The sequence below is a fragment of the Pituophis catenifer genome, unplaced genomic scaffold (genome assembly GCF_029215685.1).
Source record: "Pituophis catenifer annectens isolate HBS135680 unplaced genomic scaffold, rPitCat1.0.hap2 SCAF_15, whole genome shotgun sequence".
Taxonomy (NCBI): domain Eukaryota; kingdom Metazoa; phylum Chordata; class Lepidosauria; order Squamata; family Colubridae; genus Pituophis; species Pituophis catenifer.
Genome location: NW_027256895.1, coordinates 507516 through 530231, shown reverse-complemented (window position 1 = coordinate 530231; position 22716 = coordinate 507516). Strand labels below are relative to the sequence as shown.

The window sequence follows — 22716 nt, the reverse complement described above, 5'->3', positions numbered from 1 at the left end:
GTTCTGGCACGGCGTCATGACGTCACCGACCAGCGAGTGGGAGACGAGAGCGCCTTCCTCTTCCAGCCACTTTTGCTAGCTTCCCCCCCCCCCCCCGGACTATTATGCAAGCTCAACCATTTCAATTTTTTTTTATTGATTTAAATTTAAACCCGTGCAAGCGGTTTGTTCCCGGTGCAACAGCTGCAACACATTAACCCCTCCAGGTTCCCCTCCTGGGGAGGGTCTGGCAGAAAAGCCCCCCGCCCAGCCAGGCTCTGATCCGGCCTTCTCAGGGAAGGCTGGCATGACAAGGCGGGTGCCAGGTGGGCACAATGCCCAGAGTTCAGCCTAGAAGCCCAAATGCTCCTTTGGGGGCCCTTCCAGCCACCCTCCAAGCCCCCCCGCCCTTTGGTTGCTAAGTGGGTGGTAGATTGAGACAGGCAGGGCACACCTTGCCAGGCTCAGCCTCTTCCATTACTGCCCCTTTCCAAGAGATGCCCCTTGCCTCACAGCAACCCCCCACCTCACCCCATGGGCAGCAGCTGCAGAGAGCCTCCCTCCTCCCCTCTGCCAGGGGGCGGGGGGCTCCTGGCACTCCACAGCTTGAGCTGGTCCTTGGGGCAGAGACGGCTTGCCTCGGGGGTCCCCAAGAGTCTCTGTCCTGCCATGCCCGAGACCCACAGACCCACTGAAAAGGAAGCGAGGGGGACAGAAGCCCCCTTGCATCAAGGGGCCGGACGTCGGGCAGTGGCCAGAGCCACACAGCTGCTGGGCAGGCCTGCTGAGAGCAGAAGGGGAGCCACCTCGCTTAGAAGGAGCCCCTCCTCCAGCTACACAGGGGACCAGGAGGGCCCCTCGCCTTCCTCAGCCTGGGGAAGGCTCCTTGCTGGCTAAGGAGGGTGAGGCAGAATTGACGCCAGAGTCTGGCCTGCCTGGAGTTCTCCCTCCCCAGTTTCTGCCTCCCAGTTCCTCAGAGCAGCTTTTCCTCCCTTCCACTGGGCCAGCTGAGAAAATGGGCTTTGTCCCCTGGAGGGTGAAGAGACCCTCGGCTGCTGCTTCCCACTCCCAGGGCATGGGGGGGGGGGTGGTGTCTGCAGCTTGTTCCCCGCCAAGAGGCTCCAGCCCCCCTCTTTGCCAGGCTGATGCCCACTCAATACTCTTGCAAGGAGTTTACACTGGCGATTTTCTTGCAGTTTAATGTAAATTTGTACAAATCAACCAAAGTCATGCATGTGACAGATGGAGTGATACCCAGAGGCTGGGCTGAAATACACAGAGCAGATTGGGGGGGGGGGAGTGGAGGGGCTCCAAAATTACAACCATTGCGTCTTTCTCCCCAGCCTCCTACCGCCACCCCAAGGGATAAGATGCCTTTGGGTTAAATAGATGCCAACCTGGCCTTCTTTTGCCCATATCATACAAGTATGTACAGAGGCACGGGGAAGGGGGCAGGAGAGGGAGGGACCCTCTTCAAATCCCAGCCTGGCCCAACTAATGGGAAGGAGGGAGGGGAGAAGGAAACAAGATGGGGTCTCAAAAGTGCATGGCAGGAGGCTGTCTTCCACCCAACCCCTTGCGATTGGGGGCTGCTGCAGGTCCTCCAGAAAGCTGGCGTGAAGGCAGTGGGCCCCCCCGAGAATCCCCCCTCCCCCCTTATGGAGCCCGGGGTGCGGCATCCCTCTCCGACCGCCCGGCAGCCCCCTCCGACCCCCAGAAAGGCTCCCGCGTGGCAGAGACGCCTTGGCACAGATGGAAGGCAAGCTCACCGGGGGCTCCTGTGACGCAGCCGAGGGCCCGGGGTCTGGGGCCCCGGCCAGGAGAGCTTCCGCACCCACCCCAGGCGGGAAGGGGCCAAGCTCTGACCCAGGTGGTTTTCTATTGCACAGTCCTTCCTTCCTGCGGGGAGACCCGTGGCCACCCCCCAGCCTCCCAGTCCTTTGGGGGCTTGGCTGGGGTCAGGATTCTCCTCTGCGGGCTCCTCTTCAGGCTAAGTGGCCACACCGCGCTTCTGTGGGGGCGCCTCCATCTCCTGCCTCTGCTTCAGTTCCTTCATCCTGTTTGGGGGGAAGCGAGAGAAGGCAACCTCTGAAGGGAGGGGGACGCCCTTATATCCCTGGAGCAGAACAAAGCACCCGCCCTATCTGCAGCTGGCTGCCCCCCACCCCTCCCAGGGCAAAGGGGTTGCACATGGTCTGCAGATACTGGGAGGGTGAAAGAGAGCAAGGGGAACCCCCCCCCAGATACTCCACCCCACCGGCACCTGGCTGGGCTTCTCACGCTGGGTCTCATCTTGTGGCTCCTTATAGTGTTTATGAGGCCTGTTCAGCAACTGCAGAAAGGCCCCCAATCCCTGCCCTCCCCCCATCTCCCCCCCCCTTTCTGCTGTACCTGTGCCGACAACGCCGTAAGAACCGCATGATCTTCCGAGCGGCCTGATCCTGCTTCTTGGTCAGGAAGGTTCCCCTGTCGGGAGAGGAGACGGGGGTCAAACGGCCCGAGTGGACCAGGCCTCTCCTGGCAGAGAATGGATTCACTTAACAACCATGTTAATAACTGCAGTGATTCACTTAACAACTTTCTCAGCACCAAAAATGTGAGCTCAGTTGCCGTCATAAGTTGAGGACTACCAATAGCCAATTCTCCCAAATTGATATGAAGCGGCTTGAAGAATTCTCAGTTCTGGTGTGGGCTGCCAGGCCTCCCCTTCCCTCCAGAGAGAGAGGGAAGCCCCCCAGCCCCCCAAGGCACTTTGGGCATCAGGGTGGAGAAAGGGATCCAAGCTTGAAATGAAGGGGGGGGAAGGGGGCTGCCAGCGTCCAGCTGCTGCCCAGTGGTTCAAGGGCCCACAGGAGGCTGGCAGGAGCTGCCCCACCCAGGCTGTCTGCTCCGGGGCTGTTGCTGAAGGAGGGGTCTTGTCCCAGGACAGCATCTGGCCCAGCTGCAGGGGGCCAGCAGTCCTTGGGGGGGGTGTCACATCACAGGGCTGAAATTGTCCTGTTCGGTCTGGGGGGGGCGGGCGGGCTGAGAAGCCCTGGCGAGGATCAGAGACAGGGAGGATGCCATGGCTATGGACTTTGCCAGGAGGGGGTCTTGGGCTTCAGGGGGAGGGTCTCAGGGTGAGTGCCCCAGGCCGGGTCTGCTCCTACCTTCCTGCCCCCCCCTTACAACCAGCCCCCCCACTCGCTCTCTCCCGGCACCCACTTGATCTTCTGCTGCATGGCGGCCGAAGCACGGTGGCCCTGCTTCAGCCTCTCGTACTCCTTGTAGCTGCGGTAGTATTGCTGGATCAGCACGGCGGCACGGCGGCTCTGCCGGAACTTCTTCTGCTCGTAGTAGCTGCGGAACTTGCTCTGGATCAGGATGGCCGCTTGCGTCATCTTCTTGTAGAGCGCGTACTGTGCCAGGAGGGAGGAGGAGAGGGGCTGGGTGCCGAGCACGGGGGGGGGGCAGGCACCGGTGCCCACTTGCCAATCCCGGAGCACCCACGGCCTTCCCATCAAAGGCACGTCCCTTAATCTGTGGGGGGTGGAGGAGGACACCCCTCTGCCCCCTGTCCCCAAGGGAGTTCTGGGCTCCCCAGAATCAACCAACTGAAACGCCTTGAATTCCTGGTGGAAAATGTCCTGATTCAGGGGCCCTGGGGCTTTTTGGGGGGGGCTGGGGTGGGGGTAAGGGTAGGACAGGGAGAGGATCCTCACCCTTTCAAGGAAAGCACCCCAAAGCCAAAACACTGCGTCCTCCCAATTAGGTCCCCAGTGGGGCTCCTGCCCCTATCCAGCCGCCCCCCTCCCTCAGCTGGAGCCGAGATGCCCCTTCCAGGGCTCGCCAAAGCCACCCGCAGCAAAGACGGAGTCTCCGTTTCCCAGTCCATCCCAAACCCCTAACTCCTCCTCTTCCAGAGGCTTCTCCAGCCCCACATGCCTCCCCTCTTCCCCTGCCAGGAGTGGCCCCAGGACCTCTGAGCAAGAACCCCACTTCCCTGCAGTACCTTCAGGGCAATCCAGGTTAGCTTGCAAGACAGAGAGAGACAGCAGGTTAGTTGGGGGGGCGCTTGCAAGCGTGTGTGGGATCCTCCCAGGAGGCTTGGAAGGGCCAGAGATGGGCCTGCCCCCCAATGGAGTCCTACCTGCTTGTATTTCCGGTAGCACCGCTGGATAACAGCCGCTGCCAACTCCTGCTGCTCCTTCAGGCGACGGCCCTGTGGGGGGGGGACATCAGCACAGTAGGAGAGGGGGGTGTCAGCCCTTATTCTCCTCTCTCCCCAGCAAGGCTTCTCCCCATCCTCCCCAATACAGGTAGTCCTTGACTTGCGACCACAATTGAGCCCAACATTTCCGTTGTAAAGTGAGTTTTGTTGAGTTGCCCCGGCCGGGAGGCTCACCTTGTACTTCCGGAAGGCTGTCTGGATGATGCGGGCGGCTTCATACAGCTCTCGCTGCTCGTGGTCAGAGAGGGTCAGCAGGGCAAAGTCGCTCTCCATCTTTCCGTTCCCCGAGGCGTTGAGGAACTCGGCCCAGCTGGCGGCGGTGGGGGGTGGAGGGAGGCGCTCGAAGGACAGGTCCGCCAGGGGGGACTGCAGGGGGCTGAGGCAGGAGCGCCCAGGGGGCGAGGGGGCCAAGCCTCTGGAAGGCAGAAGGGGGGGACATGAGCTCCTCTTCCCAAAACCTCACCAGCCTCTCCCCCCCCCCCGAGGGTCTGGCAGAGCTACCGTCGTTGGGGGAGACTGGGCAGCTGGTCCACGTTCTCCAGGTAGCTGGCCAGCCAGGACATGGTCTCGTTCAGGCCCACGTTGCTGGATCGCTCGCGGAGAGGCACCTCGGCACAGCCAAAATCCTCCTGCTTGATGCGCTCCGGCGTGGCCTCAATGATCTGCTTGGCCAGCGTGATCACGTCCACCTGCAGGGCCACGGGGGGGGGGGGCAGTGGTGAAATGTAAAATTTGTTAGTACCGGTTCTGTGGGTGTGGCTTGGGGGGTAATATGACTTAGTGGGCGTGGCCAACTTTTTTTTTTACTTTTAAAACCATTTTTTCTAAATGGTTTTTTAAAAAATGCTTTTAAAAGCCTCTGACAATCCCAGCGGACTTGCCTGATCGCCAGAGGCTTTTTTTCCTTTTAAAAACATTTTTTTGGCCAAAGAGGTTGTAGAAAAAATGCTTTTAAAAGCCTCTGATGATCCCAGCTAAGCCGCGTGATCATCAGAGGCTTTTTTTTTACTTTTAAAAGCATTTTTTCGGCCAAAGAGGTTGTAGAAAAAAATGCTTTTAAAAATAAAAAAAAAAGCCTCTGATGATTGCCCAGCTCAGCTGGGCAATGGGGGGGGGAGGGGCAGGGATTTTTGCTACCAGTTCTCCGACCACCCACCTCCATCTCTACCGGATCAAATGATCCGGTCCGAACCGGGAGCATTTCACCCCGGGGGGGGGGATGGGAGATGAAGCCCGGGGCACTCCATGTCAGTATCCCCCAATAGGGCAGGCTGAGGCAGCCGCTCGCATTAAGGGGCACAGCCCTCTGGGGTGGGGGTGCGCTGCTGGACTGCAGGGAATGGGGGCCCCCGCATGGCAGGAGAGGTTGGCTGTTGGTTCTCTTTGGCAACCAAGTCTTTTCGGAAGGAGGAGAAGCAGGGACGCCTCCCTGCACTGCTAAGCCCACCCCCCACCCATGGGGCTCTGCCTGGGTTTTCCCACGTGGCCACTGCAGAAGGCAGGTGGGTTTCTGGGTGGAGGCAGCGGTGTTGTCCCCAGACTGCCCGGTGAATGGATGGCCAACCACTTCCGCCCTCCCGGATGCCAGACCTGCAGGACGTCCGTCTCCGGCAGTTGCTCCTCATTCTCAGCGTTTTCCCCGTAGGCCAGCAACTCCGGCTCCAGCTGGGCTTCGGGGCCTCCCGGGGGCCCCACAGAGCCTCCCTCGCCATAGCTCAGGAAGAAGGAGGCAGGGGGAAGGCTGGCCGGGCTGGTGGCTTCCTGCAAGTACCAGCCCTCCAGGCTGCCAGGTGGCAGGCCCTGGCAGACATCCATGGCTCCCTCGGCTTCGGGGCTGTAGGCCGGCGACTCCCGCAGGGCTGACCCGCTGGAATAGGCTGAGGTGACCGAGAGGGAGCCTTCCGAGCGCTCCGAGGGGGAGGAGACCCCGCTGGCGGTGCTGAGTCCTGGGGAGAGAGGGAGTAAGGGTTCAGTTGGCGCTGAACATCGCTGCAGGCCGCTCCCCTGATGGAAGGAAGCCCCCTACCTGTGTCTGGGCTGGCTGAGAGTGGGGAGGGGACGTGCAGCCCCTCCATGGGGTGCTGAAGGCCAACGACGCAGGCCTTGCCGGCCGACCCGGCTGCATCCGCCGAGGGCTCCAGAGGTTCGGGGAGGGCCTCTTCCTGGTGCTGCAGTTCCTCCAGGCACGTGGCCAGCTTGACGTGGCCCCGCGAACGAGCCACAGTGAGCGGCAGGCGGCCCAAAGAGTCAGGGATGGCCAGAGCTTGGCTGTTCCAACGGTAGAGCAGCTGGGCCGCCTCCAAGTGGCCGAGAGCGCAGGCCCACATCTGGGGGAAGAACAGGAATGAGACCCATGGCTGAGGCAAAGCAGCAGGAGGGGCCCCGGGGGGATCTGGCTTCCTGTCTTGCGGGACAGGGCCAGCCCCTCCTTCGCCACTCCCCCCCCCACCGAGAGGCACTCACCAAGGGGGTGCAGGAAAAATGATCCACGTTGAGGGGATCAACCTCTTGCTCCAGGTCCAGATTCTGGGCGTTGAGACTCCTGGGGAAACCGAGAGTAGCCGTCAGGCCAGCTCTGAGCAGCCTCAGCAATGGGCAGGGGGGCTGGGGGGCTTTGGTCTTTGCACACCCCCTGATTTCAGAGGGTCAAAATTTGGCAAGCTGGACCCGGGCAAGTGGCAGATTTTATCCGAGCACGTACAGTATCTTGTTAGGTAGGCAAAGGCTCGGACCTGCCATGATGGGTGGAGGGTCTGCACACCGAGGCCCGGAGGGGAGGGGTCTGCTCAGCCCTGCTGGGACGGAAGATCCGTCCAGGGGAAGACCCCCAAAATGGCAGTATCTCCATTGAAGACTCCTGGATCTTCCTAGCAGGCCTGCAGGGCAGAGCCAAGGGGTCAGTCTAGATGACCTGCAGGGTTCCTTCTACGGAATCAAATGCAGGACTCCGAAACCAACGATCCAGGCTCACTGCCATATTTATTTTTTAAAAAGGCCGACTTCTTTTCCCTCCAGAGAACAAGCGACTCCTCCTGAGCTCCTATTTCAGAAGGCAGAAGAATGGGATACAGGCAGACCTCGACTTACGACCTTAAGGGAGCCTGCCCATCACGGTTGTAAGTTGTGACAATAGTAAGATGGGGCCGGCTCAATTTTATGACCTTTTTTGTGACTGTTGTTAAGCAAACCAGGGATCCAGTATGAGTTTTGCCAAAACCCAGAAATAAACACGAGTTTTCAGCAAAACTGTTGTAAAACACGGTCCACAGATGCCACAAATGGGTGTTTGGTCATGTGACCTTTGGGGAGGGGGTGTTGTCCATCAGTACTTAGAATGGCCACTAAGCAATTGGTTGTAAGCCAAGGACTAAGCTGTACGTGTCCAGAGGTAACAGTTAATCTATTTATTAAATTTGCACACGAGAAGAAGCCCTCTCTCTTCCACCCCATCCCTCCTTTCTCTCCTGACTCCTCTACTTGGGGGTCCTGGACAGAACTGGGTGGAAAGCAGCTTTCTGGGCAAGAGACCCCAAAGGGCCCTCGGCTTGCCGGGCAGGGGGACTCACCGCCACTTGATCAGGGTCTCGATGAGGCGGGTGTAGCCTTGGGCGGCTGCCAGGTGCAGGAGAGTCATTCCTCGGAAGCTGACGTGGTGCACGAGGGTCTCCGAGCGAAGCCACGACTGCGACAGCATCATTTTCTCACAGACGGCCACTATGCGCTCCTCAAAGGAGTCGGAGGCGGCCTAGTTTGGGGGGGGGGAGGAGGAGGGGGGTGAACAGGCGGCCTCTGAAGCCCCTTCCAGGCTCCTCCCCCAAGGCGCCAGGGACGCGTTTCCCACCCAAAGCAGCACAGCCTCCCAAAACCCCTTAGCTCCCCTGCCCCACACGTGGCAACAACCTCCCCCCACAACTGGTGAGATGGATGGGGGGCGCCAAGGACCCAGTGGTGGGCTGGCATTCCATGCAGACAGCTCAAGCCCTCCAGTTGAGGGAAAAGTGAGGAGTGGGCTGCCACATTGCTCAAAGGTGCCCTCCTCTGTAACTCCCAGCTCGTGCCAGCCAAGAGGGGCAGAGGCTGCAGTGGAGGGTCTTGGTGGGCAGTGGTACCTTGTCCCTGAGGTGCCCTTCAGCTCCTGGGCCAAGGCCAGGCCCCCTCCGCCCCCCTCCCTCGGCTTCCTTACTCGTGTCAGCTCTACCAGGACCCTTCCAACTGGGGATGATGGCATGTGTAGTGCCTGCTCTCCTCTGACCACAGAAGAAGGCTGAGGCAGGCTATGCCCCTTGCCCAGAAGGCTCCACGTGGTGCCCCTGCCCTCCGGCCAAGCGGCTGATCTCAACGGAAAGAATTCGGGGCCATTGGATGGCTGGGGGGTGGGGGGGGCAGATGCCTTCCCGCCTCCCTAATCCCATCCAGAGGCCGCCTGGCCTTATCTCCCCACCCGGGCAGCTCCAGAATAGCTGGGCTGGCTGACCACACAGGTGCCAATCTCAGCGAAACCCGAGATCCAGGCCGGGGGGGGGGAGCGGGGGGGCGGGATGCACACTAAATATACATGCGGTTGCTGCTGCATGTGGGGCTGGGACAAAGGGGACGGGGGGGGGGACCTCCATCCCAGACACTGTCTGCACGTTGGCTGGTTTGGGAGCTTCCCAGAGGGGCTCCTGGTGGGGGGAGGGGAGGGGTGGGGAGGGGGGTTTGAAAATTCCTATCATTTCTGCACCTGCAGCTCAGCAGTACTCCAGAAGGGCTGGGTGGGAGGGTCACATCAGCAAACCCCCCCCAAGATCCACCCCCCCCACCTCACAAGCAGCAGTGCCACACATACACCCCGGACCTCCTGGCTCAGAGGCCCCCATCCAGCCCCTTCAATGACCGGGGGTCCTGCCATCGGTCTGACCCCCCTTGAGGGGGGAGCACCACCACAGCTCAAGGCCCCTCTTCCATGCAGTCTCCTTGAGCAAAACCTGCGCCCTCTGCCCTTCCAGAATCATGGCTTGGAGGGGCCCGATGGGGCCTGCGCAGGGGCCCCGAGCTCCTTCCCCACAGCCTCCAGAGGGGAGCCGTGGGGTGAAGAAGTGTTCCGAAGGGTGAAAAGGGAGGGAGCAGCCCTATTTGTTTGGAGAATAGCCTCACGGGGAGCCCGGATGGGGGACCCCCAGGGGCCCCGTGGAACCCCAGGAGAAGAGCATGAGTGGAGGGCAGGCATAGGCCCCACTGCAGGGAAGCTTCTGCCCCAAAGGAGACCCTGCACCTCCATGGCCAGATCCAGGTGCCCCCCTCCCCACCAAAGACTGGCAGAATGTGTGCCCCTGAATGCCCGACTGGAAGCCCTCAAGTCAAGGAGAAAGCTGGCCATGGCAGCTGGGCACCAGCAGTTGATGCCATGCTCTGGTTGCCACCAGCTCGGCCTCCCACCCCACCCCTGCCCCACATCTCACCTGGCCAGGGGGCTTCTCCCCTTGGGGCTGGGCCTGGGGGCCATGGGAGGCAGAGGCGGCCATCTCAGCCACACGCTTCTCCATCTGCTCCAGGCGCTCAAGGATGGACATCCTGAACTGATTATCTGGGGGGGGGGAAGGAGGCTGGTGAGAAGCAGCCCCGCCCCGCCCTGGCCAGCCCAGGTGAACGGGGGGGGGGGGCAGGTCAAGAGGCTGCTGGGCATCCTGTTAAGCTAATCCTGACTTGGGGCGATTAACAGGCTGGGCTGGCCTCCTTTTCCCAGCTGAGGGGGGCATCTTCATTGCCCCCAATGGGTGGGTGGGAGGCTTGACCAGTCTGCTCGGTCTCAGAAAGGCGAGTGGAAAACGGGGTTCATCCAGGGGGCCCCCGGAGCCCCCCTGTCCTGCTGCTGCTCCAGGGAACGAGTGGACCCAGCCCGTGGGGAGGGGGGGCTGGAAGGGAGCTCGCGTATTCTCCGTGATGGGGGAAGGTTGGGGGGTTCAGATAAACAAATTAAACGAATAAACAAATGAAGTCCATGGCAAGAAATCCCAAATGAAGCAAAGGCGACTTCAGCCTCACCAAAGGCCAGGGACGTCCAGCCCCCCCCCCGTCCCTTTGCAGAGTAAAGCTGGGGGTCCCTTCCCCGAATAGTAGAATGGAAAGACGCCCCTTCCACACGCAACAATGACAGGCACCCACTAGGAAAGCCAACTAGCCACGGCAGATACAACCCAAGTTAATCACAGAGCACCCCCAAAGTGTCGGAAACCCCAGTTGCCAGGAGAGGTGCTGGAGACGCCCCCTGCCCCTTCCCACGCAACCCCACCCGGCTCATTCATTGCCCCCCAGAGCAGGAAGTGGCCTCCAGGAGACCCCACTGCTGACCCTCGGGGGGGGAGTGGGCTGCTTCTGCCGGCCCACATTAGAGCCCAAGGACCCACGGCTGGAAGGCATTCCCCCCAGAGCAGGGGGGTGCTTCTGGGGACCCCCTACCCAAGCCCCCAGGGTGCAGGTCCTTCCCTCCAGCAGCATGCCCCTCTTTCCTTGCTCCGGCCCCTTCCCCACCTGCCCAAGGGCCAGTACCTGCTCTGCGCATTGCCAGAGGACGCGGGGCTGCCCCCTTGCCTGACCCCCAAGCCCAGCGCTCTGCTCCTCAACTCCGGCGGGACTCAAAGGCAGCTGCCAGGGACCGCAAAGAAATCCCAGGTTAGGCCCGCCCCCCAGCTGGGGGGGCAGAGATCAGGGCACCGCTAGCCTTCCTGGTATGCGAAGACAGGGCGAAGGGGGCTGCTGCCCCACCTCTGACGTGCCGGTGGGAGGGGACCCGGCTCTTCCTCCGCCAGCCAGAGACGGCAGCCTGACCAGCTCCGGCCCTCCCGAAAATAGCCACCGGCCTGGGCAGTGGGGGGAGGGCGGGCGGGCGGCAATCCTTTAATGAGCTCTCACAGACACCGTCAGCCGGAGGGACCTTTGCCTGCAGCGGGTGGCTGAGAGGAGCCCCCCCAGCACGGCCTCCTCTAGGAGGAAGGGGCCCCTCTCCTCCCCACCTAAGGGGGGACCCTATTCCCCATTGCCCCCTTTCCCCAGCTGCCAGGGAGGGAGAGGGAGAGGTGGCCAGGCCTCTGCCAGGGCGATCGGGCAGGTCATGCCTGTCAAAGCCAGGCTTGTTCTCAGAAAGGGATTTTTTCCAGGTCACACAGGGGGGGAGGGGGGGGCGTGCGTGCCTGGACAGATGCCCTCGGGCACAGGCAGGGGAGGGGGCGGTCTTCAGGCACCCCTCAAAGCCTCTTTGCCCGATTGGCAAACGCTGCTCAGCAGAGGCTCTGACCGGATTCTGGCCAGGTGAGGTCTTTCCGGGGTGGGCTGGGCTCAGGCTGCTTCCCCCCCTCCCCTCCTTTGGGTCAGAAGCAGGTAGCCCCCCCTCTGGCTGAGGGCAGCTTTCCCTGCGAGGCGGGCTGGGAACTACCTGGCCAACCTGCTCAGGGCTGCTGCTTTGGGCAACTGAGCCCCTTGGATGGGGGGAGGGGCGCAGAACCTCCCCCTCCCCCCCTCCTGGCATCGGGAAAATTTCCCCCTCCAGGCTGGCAATGATTTTTCACCTGGAGATTCCCAGGCCTTCCTTGCCCTCAGGCAGGACGGCATCCACAGCAGCACCAGCCCGCCCGGTTGGGCCAGCAGAGGCTGGGGGTGGGGGGGTGGGGAGAGGGGATTCAGCCAGGGCAGGGGGGATGGGTCAGCTGCACCCCCTGGGACTGAAGCGGGGGGGCTACTCCAATGCACCGAGGGGGAGCAGTAGAGGTGGGTGCCCGCCCACCCCTGGGCATCTGCTGAGCAGGGTGAGGGGCTCTGGGGCTGGGAGGGTCGAGGGAGGAGGAGGGGGTGGCCTGGCCTCACCCTCCCCAGAGGGGAGCTGTGGGGCCAGCGCAGCCCGTCATGGAAACTCCTGGCCCCTCCCAGCCTTTCCGTTGCACATGCCAGGAATATCCGCGTAAGGCGACACCCAGGCCAGGCCCAGCGCTGCTTTTTCCGACACAAACAACCCTCCGGAGCCCCAGACCTCAGCCTGGCCATGGGGCAGTGCCCGCCGTGGGCTCCGAGGGGCAACGCAAAGACCCCCAAGGTCCCTTTTGGCCCTGAGATTCTATGGCTCCACAGGCAGTCTTCAACGTACGGCCGCAAAGAAGCAACAAATTTCTGTTGCTAAGCGAGACAGTTGCTAAATGAGGTTTGCCCCCTTTTACGACTTTTCTTGCCCCGGTTGTTAAGGGAATCGCTGAAGTTGTTAAGCTAGCAACCCGGTTGTTAAGTGAGTCTGGCTGCCCCATTGGCTTTGTCTGTCTGACGGCTGGAAAGGGAGCTCACATAATCCGAGGATACGGCAATTGTCATAACTCTGGGCCATCTGAGAAAAGAAGTCTGACTTTGGATCACGTGACCAGAGACGCTGCAACGGTCGTAAGAGTGAGAAATGGCCAAAAGTCACTTTTTTCACTGTCACTGTGACTTTGAGCGGTCATTAAAAGGAACAGTTGTAAGCGGAGGGCTACCACCTGTATGGGGTGTGGGAGCCCTGCAGGGAAAAAGCCCACCGGGTCCCCTGCCTGCGGCATCCCCCACTCACCGTCCAAGGAGAGCCAGTCCAGCTGGGTGCTGGGCAGCGCCAAGAAGTTCCGCGCCCGGTACTCGAACAGGACGGAGGGGGACAGCAGGCAGGAGTCCTGAGCGACTTGCAGCGGCACCAGGCCCGCCTCGTGGGCTGCGGGAGGAAGGGGGAGAGCATGGTTGGGGGGGGGCGGAGTGGCCCTTTGCTCCGAGAGGGCTGCAGTAGCCCTTCCCTCCCCCTCCCCCCCCACCCCCACTCGGCTAACCTACCTGGGCAGTAGCAGCGCAGCACCCCAGACTGGATGAGCGCAGCAGGGACCGAGATCTGGTCGAAGAGGCAGCTGTAGGACTCTGATTCATCCATCCAGGGGCCGGTGATCAGCACCTTGACGCCCCCCTGGCCCCCCAGGAGGAAAAGGCAGGAGTCAAAGAGGGTCCGATACCCCCTGCCACTCTGCCCCTCCAGCCAGACCTCTGGGGCCACTCTGGCCCCCATAGCTGAGCACCCACCTCCGGGTAGGACCACTCAGGTGAGAAGTCGGTGATGGAGACCAAGGGCTGAGCGGAGCACCCCAAGACGGCCTCCGCCGCGTAGCAAGGCTCAGCCAGGGGCTCCGGCAGAACCGGCTCTGGGCTCTCCGGCCCAGGACTGGGGCCGTTCGGGCTGCCTGCACCATCTGCCACTGTGCCCTCCATCATCAGCTCGCTAATGAGGTCTGGGAAATGGCTGTCGAAGGACAGGCCGAAGGGGCCTCCCGCGGCCGCTGCAGCCACTCTCTGGATGACTGAGTACAGCTCCTCCTGCAGCTCCTTGGGAGAGATCTCCGGCACCCCCCCGGCCTCTCCGCCCACTTCACCCGGCAGCACCTCGGCCCGGGAGTCCCCTTCGCCCGCCGTCTCCATGGGCGCATCTGTGCTGCTCTTGGCTTCCGTTGCCACCACCGTGGGGCTGGCCGAGACGGGTGTGGGCCCCTGCCTGGCCCCGTCATCCTGGATGAAGAAGCGATTGGTGGAGACGTAGAGCGAGTAGCCTGAGGCCGGGGCATTATCAGTGGGTTCTGGCTCGGCTTGAAGGCCCGGACCGCCCCCGTACGTCTGTCCTTGCTTGGGGCTGTTCAGGAAGCGGTCCGGGTCGAAGGCGTCCGAGGCCCCCTCATTGGTCTCCATGGCGGACTCCAGGCTCTGCGAGAGGACCAGGCCGGGCAGGACAGCCAGGCCGAGAGGTGCTGTGGGGGCCACTCCCCCCTCTCCGGAGACCAGGTGCTGGCTGGGGGTCAGGGCCAGCGGCTTCTCAGCCCCGCTCGGGCCAGCCATGACGAAGATGGTGCTGCCGGGCAGGCTGACGGAGAGGGTGCCCGGGGGCCGCTCCTGTTTGGGGAAGCTGCCGGGCCGGGCCAGAGCAGGGGACGGCTGTGTGGAGTCGGGGATGGCATCGGCCATGGTGGGGGAGCTGGTCTTGGCCGGCTTGGGGCCTTTGCTGTCCAGGAGAGGCCCCTTGGCCAGGTCAGCCTCAGCTCTGGCCTCGGGGCTGCCCGAGATGTTCTGTACTTCTGTCAGGGCCGGGAAGGGGCAAGGACGGACGTCCACCTTGGGGGAGATGATCCGGTGCTTAATGCTGTTGCATTTGTGCGGGACGTGGCCGGGACTCCCTGCGAGGAGAGGAGAGGAGAGGGAGGGGGGGTTACAGCCACCATTTCCAGCCTGAGATGAGGATCCTGGTTTATTTGCAGGCAGTGCCCCTCCTTGTGCCCCATAACTGGGCAACTTCCAATCCAGATGGTGTTTCCCTCTGCTCCTGGTGGCCCTGACTTCCTGCCATGGCAACTCCATCTCCCTCCCTCCCTCCCTCTCACAGACACACCCACACACACCCACGGACAAACTAAGCTGGCCCTAGGTGGCCCTGCCTCTCTAACCCTGACCCTCCTGGAGAGGCTCTTCCTTGATCCCACCAAGCTCCCTCTGAGAGCGACTGTGGCCAGAGCCTCTCAGCTGGTGGGATGCCCTGGGGACCCCTCGGAAGGGAAGGGGGGGGCGGGGGCGCTGACCGAGGCTGCTGCTGCAGAGGCAGGCGTGTGTCCGGGGGGGCGGCTTGGCCTGGTGGCTTTCCAGGATCTGCTGCACCAGCTGCTCCACGGAGAAGTCGGCGGTGCTGCTCCCGTTGCTGCACGTCCACTTGATCCCGTGAACTGCGGGAGGGAAGAGCGCAGCACGTCCAGCCCAGGATCCCGGCCTTGTCACCCACCCTCCCCGCCCGGCCCTCCCAGGGAGGAGGAGGGGGTGCTGCCCCTGCCACGGGCATTCGGGCACTGGATGGGCCAAAGGAAGCTTCTTCTCAAAAGCAGCCCTCTGGAGCACCCTGTGGCCAAATTCCTCCCCCAGAAGACGGCAGCTCCCAGCCGGTCACACCACCCGGCCTGCCCAGCCAGGGCTTGGCGTCCAGCGGCTGGTCAGCCGGAGCCTCCTGGGGACGGTCTGGTGCTTCTGAGCAGCACCTGCTGGAGGCCAGAGGCTCAGCACAGCCACCGGCCCTTGGCGGGGCGGCCGGCCGTTTGGAGCTCCCCACTCCAGGAAGAGAGGACAGGTAGTCTCCAAGTTACAACCATAATGGAGCTTGTAACTCGGGATGGCTATGAAGTGGGCGGGCCCAATTTGTGGCCTTTTTGTAACAGTTCTTAAGCAAACCCTTTGTTTGCTACGGCAGGGGTCCTCACCCGTGGGCAGCAGCCGTGGCCTTTGTACAGCCGGGCCACGTGAGGGGTGGGTTGGTGCACGTGTGGTCAGCCCAACTCACCCAAGGGGCGGGCCTCCCCTCCCTCACACAAAACCATCTCTTCTCTTCTCTCCCCCCCCCCCCTGCAACCGGCCAGCCCACCAACTCTGAAAGGCCGGGGACTGCTGTGCTACAGGGCTGGCGAAATGCTGCTTTTTTGGCAAACCTGTTATAAAATGTAATCACGTGACTGTGGGACACCACAAACGGCGGCAAATGTGGCCCCTGTGTGGTCATGTGACCTGGGGAAGGATCTGGTCATTGGAATTTCGAATCCGGGTCATAAATCACTCCCAGGTAGGTCAATCAGAACTTTGAAGAGTTACTTAGCGACTAGTCATAAGTCAAGGACTACTGGTAGTTTCCCTCCCTCCACGAAGAACCCTAAAACCCATCCTCCTGCACCTGCTGTGGTGGCGCAGTGGTTAGATTACAGTACTGCAGGCTCCTTCTGCTGACTGCCGGCTGCCAGCAGTTTGGCAGTTCGAATTTCACCAGGCTCAAGGATGACTCAGCCTTCCGTCCTTCCGAGGTGGGTAAAAGGAGGCCCCAGATTGTTGGGGGCAACAGGCTTAGAGAGGGCTGGAAAAGCCCTGTGAAGCGCTATGTAAGTCTAAGGACTACGGCTATTGCTGCTGTACCCCTCCCGTCCCGGCACTGCTTACACATGGGCTTCAGCTGCCCCACCAGCTCTTCCTTCGACCACTTCAGCCACTCCTTGCGGTCACTGTTGATGGAGCACAGGATGGGGCTGCAGATCTTCCCGCAGTCCTCGATGGCCGGCACGTTCAGGTAGTGGACCAGGACAATATCCGGGTTCTGCAGGGGGGAGCAAGGGGAGACCAGGTGGGAGGAAAAGCGGGCACAGGGGGCTCCTTGGGGGAGAGCAAAGGAGGCAGTCTAGAGAGAAAACTTTTCCTAAGCCTTGAATCCTGGTCTCCTTCCTGCTTCTCACCGGTACTTGGATGGAGCCAACCCACATTCCAGCTCTCAAACTGAGACTGGGGTTGGGGGTGGTAAGCTAAGCCTTGGTGACTCTCCAGCCCAGTTAAGAGAACTTCTGAAGAATAACTGGGGAGTCCTAAAAGGACACCATGTCAGCCCCCAAACCAAGAATAACCTTGATGATTCTTCCAAGTCAAGTTCTTCATTGCTTCAAACCTGTAGACAGAATCTGGCCAGATTGAAGACTCAAGACTCTCTGCATCTAGATGTACTCTGGGAACTATTAAGGAGCAGCTGTCTTCACCCTCTTTCTCTCACAGTTCATCTCTGGGCTGAGTTGCCTCTTCCTCCTCGGGAATGGACCCCTCCCCTCCAAGGGATCCCCCTCCTCACGGCAGTTCATCACATATCAGGAGCCATGAGAAACCAGGAGCTTCTCCAGGGAAGGCCAGGCAAACCCCCCCCCCTCCCAGAGAAGCAGGATACCAGACCCACATATTTCTTGGACAATGAATTTATGTATTTCGGACATTTTTCTCCTGCTGTCATTGGTATTCTTAGTAACAGTGAATAAATAGTTTCCTAAAATCATCATTTGTTGTATTAGAGCAGGGGCCTCCAGACTTGTGGACTTCAACTCCCAGAATTCCTCAGGCAGCACAGCTAGCTGGGGAATTCTGGGAGTTGAAGTCCACAAACTGGAGATCCCTGTATTGAGAGTAAAGTTTCTTAACCTCAGCAACGTTAAGGGGTGCAGACTTCAACTCCCAGAATTCCTCAGCCCAGGATCCTGGCCTGGGGAATTTTGGGAGTTGAAATTTGCATCCCTTAACGTTGTCAAGATTGACAAATGCTACGTTAGCCTTCAAGGCATAATTCAAACGAGGGCGTTGATCTCCGTTTTTCCACAGATTATAACGTTCTTCAGCTGAATTTAAGGCGGCCATTCCGAAATGCAGGGAACTGAGGAGGGGACGGCAGCTCCCCTGCTGCTCTCCTCCTTCTGGAGACCCCACCCCACCCCCATTCCTCAGCAGTGGCAGGGAGACTGACCTGGAGTAGCCAATAGCAGCGCCGGTGGAATGTCGGAACGATGGACGAATGGACGTAGCAGCCGTAGAGACACTGGGAAGAGGCAGCAAAGATTTGGAGGGGGCCTTTCCTTCCTTAAGCAGGCCCCAGTACAGATAGTCCTCGACTTACAACCGCTCATTTAGTGACCATTTGAAGTTACAACAGCACTGGGAACAGTGGCTTCCGGCTGTTTTTTCACACCTACGACCGTTGCATCATCCCCACGGCCACCTGACCAAAATGTTGGCAACTGACTTGTATTTATGACGGCCGCAGTGTGCCGGGGTCACGTGACCTTCTGATGAGCAAAGTCAATGGAGAAGCCAGATTCACTTAACAACCGTGTGATTCCCTTAACAACGATGGGAAGAAAGGTGGCAAAATGGGGCAAAATTCACTTAACAAACGTTTTGCTTAGCTATGGGAAATTTTGAACTCAATTGTGGTCGTAAGTCAAGGACCACCTCTAAACCCCTCCCCCACCCCTCCCAGGGCCGGATCCTCCCCCACTCCCATGGTTCTCTGCAGCTTCTCAAGCTCTGCAGCCTCCTTGATACCGGGACCCCGGAAAGACCCCCAGCACCCCCCTGGGGCCCCCTTATGCGGCTCCCTTGCCCAGAGAGCGCCTGGGGCTTCTGCGGCGCCTCACCGCCCCTTCCGGGGTGGGGTGGGGGGCTGGAGGGGAGAGGTCCTACCTCCACCCCTTTGACCTTCAGTTTCATGTGGTCCTCGCGCGTAGTCTTGCCATCCTTCCGCTTCTTCCAGCAGTAGCCATCCTTCCGGTATTTCACCTTCTTGCGGTTGTAGAGGATGAGGGAGCCGTTCTGGGGTCTGCCGGGAGAGGAACCCCAGGTGAGCAGGGGGCCCCGGAGCCCACCCAGGTCTGCAGGGATCCCCTTGGGAGGGGGGCCTGGGGGCCAGCAGGGCCAAAAACTCCTCTGGGCGCAGCCATCACCCACCCCTTCCCCAGCAAGGGTCTCCGTCTGGGCAGCAGGGGCTTCTCCGCTCTGCCATGTCTGGACGGGGCAGCCAAGGAGGGTCTGGCATCTTGTAGCCCACCTTGAAGGAAGTGGCCAGCTGAGGTGGAGGGGACAAGGACCCTCACCCGTTTTGGCAGCCTCCCTGCAAAGCAGCTTTGCCACAGCTGTATGCTGGCATTTTTTGGGGGGAGGGGTCTTTCTCTTTCTTTCCATTCTTTAAACGTGCATGTTTGCAGCCGAAAGTGGCTTGGACCAAACCAGCAGGCCAGTTAGAAGTGGGGAGGATGTGCTGGTTGCCCCAGATTCCCCCCCCCAGAAGAGATTTCAGGGCCCCCAAAGCACCAGATGCATCTGCTCCACCAGGGATGGGTGGGTGTGCCTTGACCAACCTTCCTCCCCCATGCCCTGGCCTTGAGGCAGCAGAGACCAGCCCCTTACCTGCTCTTGGGGGAGCCCGAGAGCCATTCCTCATGTTTCTCAAAGGTGATCAGGTAAGAAGCAATCTCCTGCAAGAGAGACCCAGAGTGGCCCCCTCAGAGCCAGCCCCCCATTCCTGGGAAATGCCCAGAGGCCGGGCAGCCAGGAGAGGGTCAGGCCAAACTCAGGGTGGAGATGACCTAAAAGGGCTCCAATAAGTCGCTGGGGATCTGAAGAGATCCTTCCCTAAAAGCCGGAAGGGGCTGGGACCCTCCCCGTTGGGTCTTGGGAAGCCCCTGGCACAGGCTACCTCCCCCGCCCCCATTTTGCATTTCTGTCAATTCCATTCTTGCGCCCCAAGAAAGCCGCTGTGGGGACCGAGGGGCCAGGAGGGCCTAAGTCTCTTGGGTGGGCCAGGAAGCAGAAGCGGGCACAGTGCCCCCTTCCACACCATGACCCCCCTGGGTGCCCTGTTCCCTGGACAAGCGTCCGAGCACTCGGGGCAAACAAGGGCTTGGTCCAACAAGAGAAACGGGGAGCCCTCCACCTGCCGTTTAGAGACCGTTCTAAGTGACAATGGCACGGAAAAAGGCGACTTATGGTCAGTCTCGCACTGATGACCTTTCTGAAGGGCAACCAAAGGACCCTGAAAAACAAGCCCCCCCTCCCTCCTCCCCACGTCAGCCTCCACCTGGTTGGCACTTAAGGGAGCCTTGCCTAAGGACAGAGCCACTGTGGGTGTCCCTCAGGCCACCTCCCCCAACACCCCCAGCATCCCAGGGTCTAAAGCAGGGGTCTCCAAACTTGGCAACTTTAAGCCTGGCGGACTTCAACTCCCAGAATTCCACAGCCAGCTTTGCTTTGAATTCTGGGAGTTGAAGTCTGCCAGGCTCAAGGCTGCCAAGGTTGGAGACCCCTGGTCTAAAGGCAGAGCTGGGGGTGCAGGAGGAAAAGGGCTCTCGATCTGCAGGGTTCCCCAAAAATGCCCCTTGGGCGATCAGGCAGTCCTGAATTTACGACCACAACCGAGCCCAAGCAATTGTGAAGTGAGTTAGGCCCTCTCTGCAACCTTTCTTTACCACCGTTGTTAAGTAAATCTGGCTGACCTAGAAGGTGGCAAGAGGGGATCACGTGACCCCGGGACTCTGCGACCGTCATAACTATGAACCAGTTGCCAAGCGGCTGAATTTTGATCAAGTGACCCTGGTGCAATGGTCGTAAGTGTGGAAAATGGTCCTAAGTCACTTTTTTTCTGACTAGACTTGTGACAGCCAGAAAACAAATGGTTGCAATTCAAGGACTGCCTGGACAAAACAGGAGGTTCCTTCCACCCGGCAGCCTTGACAGAAATGTGGGCCGACCTCCAGCACCCACAGCTGGCCCCACCCTCCCCTTTTGGGCAGCCTCTGGCCAGAGGTTCTCTGCAATGGTCAGCTTTGCCAGCCGAAAGCCAGAGGCCAGCAGGGCGTCCCCCTCCCCTTCCAGACTCCAGCAGCCTCCTGTCTTTGGACCAGAATCTACTGGATTCCGACAATTTCTGCAGGTCCCCCCCAACCCCTCCCACCCCCAAGATTGCCCTGAGTTGGCACCCAGGAACCCTTCCCATCTCCGGGGTCCCCTCACTGCCTGGAGGAAGGGAAGCTAGTCCGTCTGCAGCTGAGATGTCCGAGTGTCCTCTGGGCGAGCAGCGAATGTTGGTCTCCTGCAGGCCTCCCGAGGCTGCCCAGGCCGATACCCCGGATGCTGGCAGTCAAGCCAAGTTCAGGGCCCGTGAGAACCACCCTCTAACCCGCCGTTCTGTGGAAACCCCTGCGGCCTCCTCTCTGCCCTGATCCGGGACCGAAGGGTCAGCAGCTGCAGCCCCCCAAAAGGGCACCTGGTCCATCCTTCTTAGAGCAGAAGCACCCTCCCCTCTGGCCAGCACCCATCTCCCTCACGGGAAATGCCAACGCAGCACTAACGCTACTAAGGCCGGCCCGTTCCCCAAAAGCAAAGAGGCCAAAGCTGCGCACGTGAGGGAGCCTCTGGGATGTTAGAGGGGGAGGCAGGAGATGCCAGCAAAGGTGCAGAAAGGAAAAGCAAAAATGGCCGTTTACAGGAAAGAGGCGGAGAAGGCGGGGAAGGGAGAGGCACCTGGACCTCCTGAATCAGAATTTCAGGCACGTGGTGGAGAGTCTCGAAAGGAAGGCAAAAAGGATGGAGAAGGGCAGGAGGGCTGGATAACGTGTGGGAGGAGGGAGGCCCACTTGGCTTCATATTAAGGCATAAAAATGTAGTTTGTTTGTTCCAGATCAAAAATAGCACCTTGCAGGAACCACTTCCCTGTTTTGTGCACAAACACACAAAACCTTCCCTTCTGCAAAGATTATAGTGGAGATCATATTCCCCCCCCCCCTTACCACACCCCTGGCGCTGGGCTAAGAGGCGAAGGAAGCCTTTTTTTCACAGGCGTCTTTGGGCGATTGGCTTAAAAGAGGGGAGGGGGCTCTTTCCTGGCCACAGTCGGTGCCAACGAAGCTCAGTTCGACCTCAGAGACTCGGAAGAGAAAAACTCCGGAGGCTGGGGTGGAGGGTGGGGGGGGGGCTCAGGAAACAGGAGCCCGAATTATTCGGGGCCAGGCGGGGTCCTCCGGTGGGAGTCCCGAGCGGAGGGCAGAGCCCCCATCCAGAGGGGCCCTTTGGTACCTGAGCCTGCCTGTTGGATGGGGCAGTTTTTCCCCGCCCACCCCGGAGGACCCAGAGCCCAGGACGGATTTGGGGCTCCGCAGCAGCACCAGCGGCCTGCGCCCCCCTCCCCCAGCGCCCCTACCTCGTTGGTGTTCCAGCGCAGGCGCTCCTTGGGCAGGGCCGGGCACTTGGGCACGCACTCCACCAGCTTCTTGGGCAGGAAGACCTTCAGGTGGTGGCTATTCTCTGCGGGGACGGGGGGGGGGACAGAGGCGGCGGGGTCACCCGCCCCGGCAAGACTCAGCGCAGCGCCAACGGAGGGGGGTGCAAACGCCCGTCTGCGCAAGGATCGCTCGGGGGTCGGGCCGCCCCCTGCCCTCCCGCTCCGGGCGGCTTGGTCCCGGCCCCTCCCCGTGGGAAAAGAGCGTCCGCTTCCAGGCTTTCCGCGGGCCGAGACCCCGACTCACCGGAGACCTCCGTGGCCGCCTTATTCATCTTCGGGGCGGGCGGGGCGCTCAGAGGGCTCTGCCGGGCAGCCTCCACGCGAACCAGCCTGGGGGGCGGCAGGGCGTCAGCGGCGGAGGGGAAGCGGCCCCTTCTCGGACACCGGCAGCCCCCTCCCTCCCTCCCTCCCTCGGCCCCGCCCGCTCGCCGGCCTGCCCCGCACCCGCCCCTGCCCCGGAACCCCCGCCCGGGTGGCACCTGCCGAGGCGCCCGCAGCTCCGGCTTCGCCACCGGCCGCCATTCCCTGCGCCCAGCGCCGGCTGCTGCTCGGCCCCTTCCTGCCTCCGCCGCTGACGCCCTGCCGCGGCTCCGCTCCGCCCCGCCGGTGACAGCTCGGCCCCTGAGCTCAGCGCGCACGGCCGGCGGCGGCGGAGCAGCCTGGCTGGCCGGGAGGGGCCCCGCGCGAAATCGCGGAGCCCTCGGCCGCCTCGCCTCGCCCCGCCGCCCCAGCCTGCCGGGGCTGAAAGAAGGAAGCGCCCAGCCGGGATGCAGCGCGCCCACCTGCGGGGGCGATCCCGCCTGCTTCCCGGGGTCTCACCCGGGCGGGGCGCCGCGATCCTGCCCTGATGCCGCCTAGAGCGCAGCTTCCCGCGTGGGCGGCGGGAGAACGGGAGCCCGCA

At 61.3% G+C, this 22716-nt stretch overlaps 1 protein-coding gene across 2 annotated transcripts; it reads right to left on the bottom strand.

The window, feature by feature from the left end:
• Positions 1–1163: 1163 nt before the first annotated feature.
• Positions 1164–22628, bottom strand: CAMTA2 (calmodulin binding transcription activator 2). Of its 2 annotated transcripts, none has more exons than XM_070954634.1 (22): positions 22598–22628; positions 22060–22145; positions 21735–21838; positions 18947–19014; positions 18224–18359; positions 17508–17579; positions 16175–16328; positions 14785–14925; positions 13247–14385; positions 13007–13133; positions 12756–12890; positions 9631–9755; positions 7756–7934; positions 6653–6731; positions 6216–6516; positions 5780–6135; positions 4691–4878; positions 4364–4604; positions 4109–4180; positions 3184–3377; positions 2371–2445; positions 1164–2036 (listed from the first exon to the last, which is right to left on the bottom strand). In XM_070954634.1, the coding sequence occupies exons 2-22, from the start codon at positions 22085–22087 to the stop codon at positions 1970–1972; spliced, it is 3981 nt and encodes a 1326-aa protein (XP_070810735.1). In that variant the 5' UTR covers positions 22088–22145; positions 22598–22628; the 3' UTR covers positions 1164–1969. The 2 variants fall into 2 exon arrangements, with proteins under 2 accessions (XP_070810735.1, XP_070810733.1); XM_070954632.1 differs by lacking the exon at positions 22598–22628 and adding an exon at positions 22295–22371.
• Between the last annotated feature and the right edge of the window lie 88 nt (positions 22629–22716).

Bases quoted from the DNA above. Each gene is read 5' to 3' on its own strand.
- CAMTA2 (XM_070954634.1), bottom strand. From the start codon at position 22,087: ATGAATAAGGCGGCCACGGAGGTCTCCG. The intron at 17,580-18,223 runs GTAGGACCTCTC...GCCTCTTCCCAG, and splicing joins TGAAGGTCAAAGGGGTGGAG to TGTCTCTACGGCTGCTACGT. The intron at 14,386-14,784 runs GTCAGCGCCCCC...CTCTCCTCGCAG, and splicing joins CCTCTGCAGCAGCAGCCTCG to GGAGTCCCGGCCACGTCCCG.